The sequence below is a fragment of the Corylus avellana genome, chromosome 3 (genome assembly GCF_965113065.1).
Source record: "Corylus avellana chromosome 3, dhCorAvel1.hap1.2, whole genome shotgun sequence".
Classification (NCBI taxonomy): Eukaryota; Viridiplantae; Streptophyta; class Magnoliopsida; order Fagales; family Betulaceae; genus Corylus; species Corylus avellana.
This window is the reverse complement of record NC_142492.1, coordinates 10,042,267-10,056,633: the sequence shown is the minus strand read 5'-3', so window position 1 is coordinate 10,056,633 and position 14,367 is coordinate 10,042,267. Positions and strand designations below refer to the sequence as shown.

The following is a 14,367-nucleotide window of genomic DNA, read 5'->3' as shown; positions in this document are numbered from 1 at the left end:
CCAAACCAATGGCTAAAATCGTACGGCACAGGGGGTCTTTCCAGACTCCCGAGAGATTAGGGGACCCACTGTTAACTATTTTCCATTGGAAATTGGGATTTTTTTTTTTTTTTTTTTTTCTTGTGGACCTAAGCTCTCATTCTTTTATAATTATTTTTTTAAAAAAAAATTATATTTTGATAACGTGCAACAATTTTAAACATATTTCTAAACAGTCCCTTAAGTACATGACCCTGTTTATTTGTTTTTTTTTTTTAATATTGTTTAAGTTCTTAATCTTTCTCCTCAATTAAAAAATTCTTTCTCAGTGTTTGAAATACGTGAGAATATTATTATCTCAAATTTTTTCTTAAAAGTTGATTATTAAATAATGTGTCACTATTCTATGAGTTGGTGTCACACTTCTCAATATAATAAATCTCATGAGATGGTAACACATTATTTGAGAAGAAAATTTAAAATGTGTAGCATTCATCTTAAAAAAATTTACACATTCTATTATACTGTTCTTATAAATTGATGTGATAGTACACATGATGGTGATGCTATCACGTTAGTTATTAAAAATTAAAATTACCACATTTCCCCCTCATCATCAGTTGCAATGCCATTATCCATCATACTGCTAGGGCTGTCAATATAAACTGGTCAATTAACCCGTTTATGACCTCACTCGTCACTTTCATTAAAAAAAAATCACTTTCTAAATTGAACGGATTAAGTGAGTTGTGTCGGATTACCCATTAAATTGTCATGTTGTGTTCAAATTTGGTGAGATCAATCCTTAACTAGACAGATCATATTTGAGTTTACTCTAAATGAATCATTAGTCATTATGAGTCATAAACCCGTTTAGCTACCTCTAGCTACCGCTTTGACCCAAAGAACCCACAAACAAAGTCTAATGTTCACTCGTGACGTGAGTTGTTTGAGTTTGAGGCTCATTAGTTGAGATTTTCACGGGCGTCAAATAAAAAACCCAGCACTGAAAAAGATTGGAAGCATCGTACGTATCTTGAGATTCGCAGCCTAATTTCTCTGATCCTAACTTAAACCCCTATTGCCTGTCATGAAGTGTCACCTCCCTGTGACAAATCTTTGGTGATGTGTGAAGGGATATGTATCAGAGATATAGATTTTATTTATGTACGATTTATTTTTTAGATCATTACCTACATCGAAAAAGGAAATAATTAAAAATTAAAATTTTTTTAAAAAAGGGATTTGGGTGTATTAGTGGTAAAGTTATTGGGATTACTCCGTTAATATAATAGGATAAAAATATGATGTATAATATATATTTTTTAAATAATAATAATAATCAACAAAATCAACAAAATACCTGCACCATCTTTTATTTATTTATTAAAAAAATTATATTTTATCCGCTTAAAGTTTAGGATGATTTTCAATTCGATCTTCAATATTTTAATTTTTGTAATACATCTCTCAAACTTTCAAATTTTGTAATTTGACCAATTTTATTTCAAAATTTTCATATTACCCCTAAATTTTTATTTTTATTTTTTATAAAATAAAAATAAAAATTAGGGGTGCAAAAAGAAGAAATGCTAGGTGTTCTTCTTGTGTTTTCTTAGTGTCATTCTAACTGTGATGTGGTTTTTAAAATCACCAATAGATTAAAAGCCAATAATGATAATCACAAATTCAACGATAATTTTAACAGTTACATCACAATTAGGAGGATACTAAAACAACAAATAGCATTTTCAGTACAAAAATGGCCATAGCCACCCCAAATTTTTTTAATAATTTTTTTTATCAAAAATAAAAAAATAAAAAATTAGGAGAATATAGGAATTTTGGATTAAAATTAGTTGAATCGTAAAAATTTAAAAGTTTAGAGGGTGCATTGCAAGATTAAAACATTAAATGTCGAATTGAAAATAGTCTAAAACTTTAGAAGGTAAAGTACACTTTTTATTTATTTATTATTTGCATTATTTTCAATTTTTCACGAGATTGCGGTCTAAAAAAGGTGTGCAAGTCATAAAATGTTAGGCCTTGTTTGGTAAAATGGTTAGAGTTGGCCTAAATACTATTCATCATCATTTTAAAAAAGAAAATATAAATCAAAACATTTTCACATTTTCACTTTTTATATCACATCATTCAATTTTTATTATTATTCAAATAAAAAAATTACTACAAAACAAAACTTTTTCACTTTTTTCATACTACTTTTTTACTTTTTAATATAAAACATTATTACTTTTTTTTCACATCAATCTACATCAACTACAGTGTTTAAATTAACCCATTTACCAAACACCACCTTAATGACATGGACATGGTCAAAAATTGACAATAGGAGATGTCGGTGCTCTGGACTCGAAATAGCAGAGGTCAGAGACAGAACAAAAACGTAACATCATGTCTTTTTCTGAAAAAGCCATTCTACAGAATCTACCAAAATACGTACAGAAGGAGAACCCTGACACAAGAAAGAAATACAAAAAAAAAAAAAAAGCTTAAATAATTTTTATGTGAAAATTTCAATATATAAATATTAACTATTAAAATAAAAATAAAAAAGAGAAAGATATGTAATAAAAAAAAGTACATAAAATATTTAAGGTGGTTGAATATATTTGCATATAAAGTTATAAACTATATAGATGCACAATATAAAGAGGGTTTTCGCTCGATTTCTTTAAAAACAAATTAGGGGACTAAGGCCTCCTAATGGAATAAGACAGCATAAATTATAATTAAGTTTTGTGAGAAAAAAAAAAAAAAAAACTTTTAAGGCCCAAATTATGATAAAGTGGTTAGTTAATAGTCTTTAATTAAAGCTCAATTATAGTAAAAAAATTACAAAAAAATTAAATTCCAAGATATTTGATACTTTAGAGGGTAAAGTCTACTTAACCTTCTCAAACTATCACTCCAACGACAATCGACCTCCCAAACTACCAAAATAATGATAATGTACCCCCAATGCTAGCAAAATAACAAAATTACCCCTATAAAAATTTCAATAAGACAAAAATACCCTTAAAATTTGAAAAAAAAATAAATAAATTTTAGTATTTTTGCTTTTATTTTAGTAAGGGTAATTTTGTCATTTTGTTAAAATTGGGAGTACATTGTCATTGTTTTGGTAGTTTATGAGGTAAATTATCGCAATTGATAGTTTAGAGACTAGATTATAATTGGGGTAGTAGTTTGAAGGGGTTAAGTGAACTTTATTATAAAAAAAAAAAAAAAAAGAAGACAAAGAAAGTTTCATTAATGGTACACTGAGGTAATAAGCTTAACATAAAACTAACCTATTGATTAAGTTGGTTCATTAAAATAATATTTATAATAAGAGGTATGATAATTTTATGTAGCTCAACACAAAAACATATTGAAACTAAATGTCTTGCACCAGAAATTAATTCTACATATTTGGAAAATTAATTCTGCATATATTGAAACTAAATGTCTTTCATTAAATTTGTCAGGATGTAAAATTTTGGTGATACAACAAGGCTACAAAGAAGTAATAGTGGCCCGTGGGGTTTATGATTAGGTGGGGGATTGGTTCTTTGGGTCCCAACCATATGGTTGGGTGCATATAGGCGTTTGGTGAAGAGTCGACTCGGGGGTCAACGGAACCCATAATCAATGAGCTACAGTTTCCATGGTGTGGACGTTTGACAACCACGTCAATATTCTCTGCTATGCCTATTACCAGGTCAATGACGTTTAATTAAATGTGCCACGTGGTGGACATATAAATTTTTAGGTTTGGAGACTAAATTTTAAAAGAATATTTTTTGGGAGTAAAAACATTTACATTAGAGGGTTAAATATGAGAAAATTTTAAAATTTTAAGAAAAATTTAATACTTTGGGAGGCTAGTACCCGTTCGCGGCCCGCCCATACATCTAGTTCCGCTCCTGGCCGTGCTAGTCTTTTAGAAAGAAACACGGGTTTAAAATCTTCATGAATACTAAGAACTTGTTTGGCAAACCATTTTCTCCTTTTTTTTTTTTATTGTTTACGTTATTGTTTTTTTCAAAAAAAAATTAACATACAAAATTTATACTTTTTATATCACTTTTTTATTTTTTTTATTATTATTTAAATAAAAAAATATAAAATATAACTTTTTTCACTTTCAACAAAAAAAATTCAATATTTTATCTACAATATTTAAGGCAAAAAGTTTGCAAAATGGACTGGACACTGGATAGGCATAATTCCTTAAGTCCATGGGTTGAATAGACAAGACCTAAAAAAATATCAAAGGTAGATAGGACTAGTCTCTGCCACGTGGATAGGCATAATTCCTAAAACTAGCCCTTATTGGGGGCGGATGTGGGGCCAGAATAGGATTGGAATCTACTTGTTGGAGGCGGTGCTTAGCCCTAGGAACGCATAAGAAAAATGGCTTCCATATTGAAAATGATGGACAAACCCCTTGTGGCCGGAAAAAGGAAAGTAAAGAGATAAAAAGGGCTCCGAATGCCCTACTGTGGAGAAATTGAAAATTATTCAATTGTTAATTGTGGCCTTTTATTTTAAATTCAATAATTTATAAAATTATTTAAATATCAGTCAGCATTTAATGCATCGGTTATACAAAGACAGCTGACATTTTATAAACTATTAGATTTAAAATGAAGGGTCACGATTAACAATTGGAAGGAATCTCAATTCGATAAAAAGCCAGTCTATGATGGGTACGTAAATAATAACGAAATAAATTCCAATTGATTTGCATTTATTTTACATTTGATGGTTATATCTAACTTTACAAATGCAATTAATGACAAAGGATTTGAAGGTATAAATCCATCATCTTAAATTGAGTCATTATTTTTATTTATTTTTTATTTTTTATTTTTGTAAAAAAAGCAATGTACCCTTCATCAACATCACAACATGACTTTGTAAGACACTAAAAAACCTTTCAACCCAAAACACTAAACCATTAAAAAACCCTAAATCTTAATCACAAATCCCTTTAATCATGATTCATGAGTCATAGGCTGGAATCAAGCTTGAGAATTGTCCGAGTAAACCTGATCCCAAATTCATCCCTTGATATGTTTCATCCATATGCAGACCAAATGACATGACTGCAGAAGAAGTCAAAGCTACATTATTTTTACAAGGTCTTTTAATAAACTGAAATAATACCAAAAAAAAAAAAAAGAAACCAACACTTTGCTGAAAGGGAGGCCTCAAAACTCTTCCAAAGTGCACGGTTCCTCGATGAATTATCCCTATAGGCTATATAGTGTTGGTTTATATCAGTGTCAAGCTACTTTTTTTGATATAGAATTGAAAACACAACCATAACTTACAACTCATTCCAGCAAATTCCTCTAAAACCTGACTCTAAAATCTAATGTTCATCCTGTCCCATCCTTCACACACATCATGTGGAAACTATCCTCTTCAAAAGGAAAGAACAATTTCCTTTTCTAAAAAACAACTGTATATGTTATTCAGTTATTCTGTTTGAGTTCTTGTAAACTGTAGACAACTGTATATTTGACCTAAAACACAATGCAATTTTAAGGTTCTGAGCTCCTTGGGGTCGGCACTGCTGAAGCTTTTTGGAGTAGGGCCATCAGTATCCGGATTATGTCTTCAAATGATGGGCGCTGTTTTGGGTCACTGCTTGTTTCCACAAACAAAGGTTTAGTTTCAACTTAGAAGTTTAGTGTAAAACACAGACAAAGAATTAGTGAAAATGAAAGTACCTTTGCCAACAGTCTTGGATAATGGATGCAACTTGGGGATCAAGGCCTTCTGGTAGGTCTAATCTTCTGTCCATGAACCCTACAACTCCCACAACCTTTTAAAATGAAAGACAAGTGGTCACACAGGAGCTTCAAAGACTAGAGAGCTTGAATGTGTGTGTTTACGTGTTTTGTGTTGTGTTGTTAAATCTCCAATATCTCAAAAGTTTAAGAATACACATGAATTATTTAATTAAAATGAGAGGTGAATGATGGAAACAAGGTTTAAACTCATGACCTTGGCTCTGATACTCTGTTAAATTATTGGTTATCCCATAAGCTTAAGCTTCTAGAAAATAATTGATTTAATTATTTAATTAATATTCTACACTTGTGTGCATGAGAGAGAGAGAGAGAGAGAGAGAGAGACCTGTAAGGAGTTTAGGTTGTTCCATGGAATGGATTCTGTCATTAATTCCCACAGGATGACACCAAAACTGAACACATCAGATCTGCTTAGAAAGAAGGAATGTTATTATTGCAGGAAAACGTTTCACATGATTATCACTCAACCGCCAGCCCCAAAAGAAAAAGGGAAAAGAAACTTTTAAAGCTCAGTCAATGTAAGTTACTTTTCATTTGAAGGTTCATTTCGAAGGACTTCAGGGGCCATCCACTGAGGCTGCATGTGAAAAGACAAACAGTTCAAAGATGTTCACCGACAAAAAGTAGCCATTGCATATGAATATAGGAGTCAAAAAGAGATTTTAAAATGAAAAGAGGGAATGCAGATCATTACTGTTCCTCTCCCTGATTTTGCTGTTATAAAGGTTGAGTTCTTTAACCTCGATAGGCCGAAGTCTCCAACCTGAATAAAATTGAATTTGACTTATAAGCAGCTGCTATATGCTCATTGCTCAATCTACTAGAATCATTTAAAGCAATTAACCACCACATATTACCTTGACAGTCCAGTTTTTATCAACAAGCAGGTTAGAAGACTTCAAGTCTCTATGTACTATTGGCGGATTTCTGTGATGCAAATAATTCATACCTCTAGCCTGCAGTAAAATAATGGATTTTGTTGTGCTTACCCTCATGTTCAAAAAGTGCGCACACACACACACATGCAGAGGGATGTAGAGAGCGGGAGAAAGAACGTACGACATCAAGGGCCATCCTCAGACGCCTTCTAATGTCTAATGCCTGATTGTTCCTGTGAAGTGTTTTGAAAAGGCTTCCTCTGACCATGCAAAACAAAATAAACGTAACAAACTGGCATATACTTCTGAAAAAGAGAAAAAAGGAAAGAAAAGAGTAGAATATGCACATAGTTGGGCTCATTAGATTGAGCCCTAGTATATGCACACATCAACCAGCATCAAGTATCCCAATTAATAAAAGGTTCTCACACTACCAGGGCCAACCAATGACTTTTGCACATCCAAATGCATTGCCTATGTGACCAATGCACTCAACAACAACACAATAGCAGATAAAACACAATTTAATATGACAGTAAAATACCATCTCTCAGTGGACTTCATTTGCATATAGTATATCAGGTTAACTGTTAAATCACTACTTATCCAAAAAACTTAAAGGTTCAAACTCAATAACATGACTCTAATACTATGTTAAATCACCACTTATCTCAAAAGTTTAAGCTGATAGGAAGGGGGATATGTAATTATTTAATTAACATTTAACATTAACCACTCTTAAAAAGCAAAACACTTCTTGCCTGGGTAGAAACTCTGTGACAATTGCAAGTCGCTCTTGTGTATATACTGCTCCCATAAACAACAATACATTTGGATGTCTCAATCTCTTCATTATATCAATCTAAAACATAAGAGAAGCCGTATGTAAATAAAATAAAAAAAAGCATAGAGAAAGAGTACTTATAAATTTGCTCAGTTTCAAGTACCTCTTTTTTGTAGTCGCTTAAAGTTCTTTCACTATATTCATTCCTGAAGTAAACCTTAATGGCAACATCCTGATCAGAAACAACAATTCTTAAGGTCAAGGCATTGAATTAATACTCTTACTTTGGAATAGGAAATAGAGGAACTTGTGAGTTTGAAAATTTACTGATCCATTCCAAAGTCCGCGATAAACAATACCATAGGAACCTGTAAGGAAAGAAACGATTCATGATATAAGAAATTCTTATTTCCCTACTTTGAGCCTAAATCTTCTCATAAAAGGAAATGGAAAATGTTTCAAATAATTAATAGACCTACTATGTTGTCATAATATTGCACATATGCCTTTAACATAAGATAGTGAGACTAATTGACAGTTCTACATCCATTCAGGGTCTACTTCCCCTTGGGCCAACTTTCGGCCTAAGCACATACATGCACACTTTGTAAGTGCACGTGTGACTGTTAGGTACAACATCAGGTTATACCATAATAATAAGAGTGGTTAATATAACACTTTGGACTCAAACTCACATGCTTAAGTTTTTTGAGTTAAGTGATGCATGCCCAAATCTTATATCAAAGCCTCACTTGGAGATTTGTTATGTATTATTTTCCTTAACAAGTGATATTAGAACTAATGGTTCAACTTTGTCTTAGGTAAGTGTACAACTCTTATATATGTACGTGACACTTTTGGATTTGTAAAAGACTCACATACAAGAAGAAGTTAGGTCAATGTGATACAAACTCACACGAGGAAAAGATTTATTGAGTGCATGTGTTAGTGCTAAAGTCACACGTTGAGTAATAGTCGTAACTCATAATAGTGAGTGGCTAAATAATAGTGTCAAGCTTAAACTCATAGGCTTTAGCTTTTAGATTAAGCGGTATCCCAAACTTGTAAAATCAAGGCCTCACTTAGAGACTCTCTCGGTATTATTCTCCCCAACACACACACACACACACACACACATGTCAAAATAAAAATGAGCAACTCAAGTTTACCTTGCCCAATCTCGTCCCCAAAATCTAGATCTTCCCAGTGAATCTCACAATCTACTATAGAGTTCAATTCATTTTCCCCTTTGCTTGATGGACTCCCATGGCTGCCAAGGCTCTCCCCTGAACTTGTGAACTGTTTATTGTCTTCTTGTCTTTGGGTTTCCTCTTCTATATCCAAAGCTTTCAAGTTTGATACTTCTGGTTCCAACTCATTCGCATCGACTTCGTAACCTAATCTTGGCAATGGATCTCCAGTTCTAGGTAGTCTAAAACACTCGGTACACTCCCTTGAATAGGCTGCAAAAGAACGTTCCTCAAAGTCCTTTCGAGTTTTATGCCCATATACATTATTGTGGGGGATCTCTCCCTTATCCTCTGTATCAGTTGTGCAAAGGTATGAAGTTGATGCCTCTCTAGAAGAATAAGGATTGCCTATCACTTTTCTTGCTGAAGAATCATTAGCACCATTTTCTTGAATACTTCCATCGTCTTCTTTCCCAGAGTTTCGAGTTCCCTTAATGTTGAACTTTGCCAAGACCTTTGCTGCCTAAAGTCATTCCCAACCAATTAATATAGCATAAATGTTAATCAAAAGCAGAGGCTGTTATTCATATCAAGATGAGAGAATTTCTCAGATAAATATTACTTGTAGTAGGTTGTGACATGAAAGAGTTTCCCAATATATGAATAACACCACATGGCAGCAGCATACCATTTAACAGAAGTTCAGATACAAATGATGGATAAGAACAAAGTATCAAAAGGCTCACTCCAACACTATTACTTTTGAGAGAAGCAAGGAAAGTGGAAAGTAACTTAACCTTTGGTTCATTTTCAGAAGACTTCCAACAAATAGCTTAAAAAATTTATTAAAAACCCATTATTCTCATCCCGATAATGAACACAGGATCCCAAAAACGGAGACAAGATTTCTTATTATGAGGGGCAAAAATATCAATGAGGGATCAAATTTAACTTCGATAAGGGATAAACTTAATTTTTAAGCCTAAAAATACATATGTAACAAAGGAACATTCACATCCCATTCAGCAAATTCCCTATCCATTTTAGCTAAGAATCACATTTTTCTATTTTAGTTACCCACTTTTCTAAAGCACCCACGTCTCATTCTTTATTTTAGTTATCCGCTTTCATTATTCAATTTAAATATTTATTCTTTTTCAAAACACCTACATTCTAAAGTCACGTGTATATCTTATCAAAAATCTTATTTTTTTCACGTTTGGTGAGCTATGGCACTCACTAGCTAGCCGGATGGAGCTACATTTTCACCCAAATTTGTATCCTAGCTAGCCAATTTGTGTGAATGCTACATTCTTCAGAATCTCCTCATCAAAAGTACATACACAAATTTGATCTGTAATCCATTGGAAAAGAGACTTACTAGTGTACTGGGTTTCTCTGATTTAACATCTTCAGAGTCTATTGGAGTATCCTCCCTCTCCATCGATGTATCAGAAGCACTGCATGCATCATCTGATCCACGTCTCCGCAATAAAAGTTTTGAGGCCTGATTGATCCAAAAAATTAATTTGATAATTATAATTACACAATAATTATAACTGAAGGAGTTGTATTAGTGCAATTCATACGCACCAGATTGGAAACAGAGGATGCAATCTGTGGCACTGGCACGATTGGTGGACGTGGGTGCCACTGAACCCTTTTCAAGTTTGACCCCCGTGCATGATCCTGACATGTTCTCAGGTTGTCTGAACCTTTAATGTTATATAATGTCGCATCACTTGAAACAGTGATAAAACCAACAATCTCAGCATCCTCATATAATGGGCTTTTTGTCACAATCGCCATGAATATTTCACCAGACCTCTTCTTAAAAGGAAACCGACCTGACCATGATTGCCCAGTGCTCAACTTATCCATGATGTTCTTAAGAGGTGCATAATATTCTTCAGCAATTAGGAGTTCAGCAACTTGTTGTCCAAGGACCTCATATTCCTTCCATCCATAGAGATTTTCAGCAGAACGATTCCTGAAATAGATTTTTTTTAAGATAAAAACGAAATGTGATATTGCTAACATGCTACACAAACTCTCACTCTCACATCGATTAACACGGCTTTTAAAAAATTACCATTGAATTTGAGATTAATTACTATAGGATTTTAATATAATTGTGATTTTAAAAGCATGTTTCAGAGTATAGGATTGAGAAATGTGTGTAGCATTTCTCAAAAAAAAAAAACCTATTTCTTTCCGAGTAAAGCTGCATTTCACACTCATTTGTCACACATATTTTACACCACTAATGTAAAGTGTTCTAAATGGTTTTTCTTTTGAATTTTTAGTAGCATTGCTCTTTCTTTCATAATCTTAAGTGGAATCTCTTGACACTATGATATTTTTATGAGAATCACAAAGCTAAGGATGATATGAAACATGCATTTTTCCTGATCCAGAGCATGTTGAAAAGATCTCCACAAATCATGTCAAATATACAGGAAAAATAGGTAAATTTTTTTAACAGATCAGTTGCCATACAGTGAGATTGGTCGGTGAAAGTTTGAATAAAGCAAGTTTGAAAATGTCAAAATATGAAAAGATTAATCTCTGTATTGCGATTAAGAATATTTGTCTTTGCTGACATATGATATAAGCATATCAAGATGACAAACAAGCAGCCTCAGCACATTAGGCAGGAGAGCCAAATCAAATCTCATTGATTAGATAAAGACCTATACCCTTTTGCTGACATATAAAACAAGCATATAAGAGGTGCAACTCTTAAGATTAGGCATGATCAGGGGGGAGCCAGAAGTTCAATACCAAATGGATCCATGCGTGTGTAACTTACCAATTCAAAAGAAGTAATGATGGGAATAAAATTGACCTAACATTGGTGGCGCCATCCAAAATTGCACCTGAAATTGCCATAGAATACAAGGCTAAAACTTATTATTTTGAAAAGTTTAGCGGGGCATCCAAAAACAGAGAGCTCTGCCCCTGGGCATGATGCTCAAGTTATTTAAGCCTTGCCTTGAGAGTTGAGACTTACGCCTGGTTAGACATTGAACTATATTAATTCTCAATAAGGTTGGCAATTTTGACACGATTTGTGAATACAACATGAACCTAATACAAAATTAATGAGTTAGATCTATATAATTTTATACCCACATGCCTTATCATCAAGCGAACATGCCTTATCATCAAACGAAAACGAATTGTCATCTCTAATTCCAAGTGCTTGAAATTCTCAACAGAGTTCCTTGAATTGGCCTCTACTCCACCCTGCCCCCACAAAGTTCTTGAAATTGAAAAGACAAACGAATATCAAAACCACACGCACAGTTGCTTATCAAAGCTTCCAGGATATAGCTTGATAGGACCTGCTATCCACCTAAGCCAACAAGTGCCAAATATATGCCAATCTTCACATCTTCCATTAAATTCCTTTCCCATCTCTTCTTTTTGGATGAGAAAACCAGAATACTGTACTAAGAAAAATTAATGAAGGAGGAAGGTTGTGAACTTTGAATGTCAACTTCTGTCAAGCATCTTCAAAGTTTGACTGAAAGATCAATATCTCCCACCAAATTTACTACCTAAACCTCCCTATTCAAATTATAGTTCTATTAATTCATTCACCAAATTCATCTAGTTCAATTACATTCAAATCAACATAAAACTTACTTTGAACCTATCTCCTCTTAAATATAAATTAAATGATTAAATCCATCTATTCTTATCGACTTATTCTTTCGAAATAAGTGGTAATTTAGCATATTATATTAAGTTTAAACTCGTCTCCGTCATTTCATCATCTATTTAATCTACTTTTGAAATAAGTGTCGATTATGAAACCACACAACTGTTCCATCAAAACAACTACAGTAACATGTCTCAAACTCATATTAACTCCAACAAGGCAACATGGGTAACCAAAAAAGTTCACAAACAGGCAAACAAGAATAAAAGAATGTCTGACTTTCATGAAATTAATTTCTCTTTGCCACAGACACAGACACACACACACACATACCAGTATACGATCTCCCCAGAAGAAGCTCTGCACACGTGAACAGCTTGGCCCATGCAGTCCAAAACTTTCCGGTAGGGATTCCCCGTCACGAAGAGCCCCGGCAGGCAACCCCAGCCGTAATCTGAAGCCATCATCTCCATTTCTTCCTCCCTTATCTTCTTCTCTTTCACCAACTCGTCCAACTGCTCTCTCAGCCTCGTGTGACTCGCCTCCAAGCTCTGACACCGATCCGCCAGCGCTCGGTACAGGCCCGTCTGAGACTCGTCGCCAGCCATCGATGTTCCCGGAGCCTCGCCGGAGTAGGGGTGGGCAATGCGCATGCTTGTGGAGTTCTACAATATAATAGTTTACTATTATTGTATAGGTGGTCTCAATGGACTAGCATTATAAATTGGAAAATGCTAAAAGGCCCAACTATTTTCTCCTGGCTGCCTTATTTTTTAAATTGAAACAATAATTTTTATTTTGGTTATTCTTTTTTTTTTTTTTTTGTATTTTTTAAAAAATAAAAATTGTATTTTGCTTCAGAAATTTTTTATTTTTTTATTTTTTAATTTTAAAAAATAACAAAATTAAAAATTAAAAATGTTTTCGAAACAATAACTTTTATTTTAGTCCTTTTTTATTCAGTATTTTTTTAAAAATAAAATTTATATTTTTATTCATAATAATGACCAAAAAGTTGGCCCCAAGTTGGAGATTTCTCATCCTCAAATAAATTAGACTTAATTTTGTCTACGACTAAAGGGTTATCGCCACGTGTAAGCGGCCGTCCACGGGAAGCAATCTTGTGCGGACAGTTGTTGCGTGTGCAGAGACAAGGGCGAATGGGGACACATGATTTTGCGGCGGTCTAATGGTTAGCAAAACTAGGATTGCTTTTGTCCGGTTTTGTTTCGGATTTGCCCCTGGTTTGATAGTGAATTTACGAGATGCCCTTGCTGCGATTGGTTTAAGAGAAAGTGTTGTGGGTAGGTTGCTTAGAGCATTCCCAGCAGCTACCCGGTCATCTTCCCTAAGTTTAAGGATCCAAACTACTTTTTGCTTCCCTATGTCAATTTGCACCCCAATAGCTTCCCTTAATGCTTCCCTATATAATTAAAATATTATTATTTTTATTTTACCTTTTTTATATTTTATTCATTTAATTGAACCTTTCTTTCTCTCTCTCATCTCAGTCTTCGTTCTTTCCTTTCTTTCCCTTCCAGCAGCAGCCCTTTTCTTCTTCCTGTAATTTCTTCGTTTTCTTCTCCTCCCAGCAAGGAAGCACTCACGTCCATGTGATCCTCTTGCACCCAACCACTACAAATTTCTTCAATTTCCAACACCCACTCGCGATGGCTATCAACCTCATGTCGTCCAAGTCCGCCGAGTTCTTTATCGACAGCGACTCCAGCCCTTCGCACAACGCGATCCCGTCCAACTGCGACCCAATCGGCATGCACATGCCTTGATGCCTTGTGTCTTTGATTTGATTTCTGGGTTTCTTTGGTTTGATTTGATTTATGGGTTTCCAATTTTTGCTATTTTTTAAGCACAACTTGATGAGATTTCTGGGTTTCTTTGGTTTGATCAATTGAAAGTTTAAACAAATCTCTGATTCGGTTTGAAATCTTTGGTTTGATCGGTCTGGGTTTCTTTGATTTGAATGCTTTGTTGCTTGTTTGCCGTTTGGTGGTGTGAGCGAGAGAGAAAGAGAGGTGAGAGA

At 33.9% G+C, this 14,367-nt stretch overlaps 1 protein-coding gene across 1 annotated transcript; it reads right to left on the bottom strand.

The window, feature by feature from the left end:
• Positions 1 to 5,261: 5,261 nt before the first annotated feature.
• LOC132175264 (PAS domain-containing protein tyrosine kinase family protein) lies at positions 5,262 to 13,029 on the bottom strand. The gene is made up of 14 exons (XM_059587144.2): positions 12,660 to 13,029; positions 10,253 to 10,649; positions 10,041 to 10,166; positions 8,639 to 9,182; positions 7,797 to 7,837; positions 7,633 to 7,701; positions 7,447 to 7,547; positions 6,867 to 6,945; positions 6,665 to 6,763; positions 6,502 to 6,570; positions 6,335 to 6,384; positions 6,133 to 6,214; positions 5,724 to 5,818; positions 5,262 to 5,637 (listed from the first exon to the last, which is right to left on the bottom strand). The coding sequence occupies exons 1-14, from the start codon at positions 12,977 to 12,979 to the stop codon at positions 5,535 to 5,537; spliced, it is 2,175 nt and encodes a 724-aa protein (XP_059443127.2). The 5' UTR covers positions 12,980 to 13,029; the 3' UTR covers positions 5,262 to 5,534.
• Between the last annotated feature and the right edge of the window lie 1,338 nt (positions 13,030 to 14,367).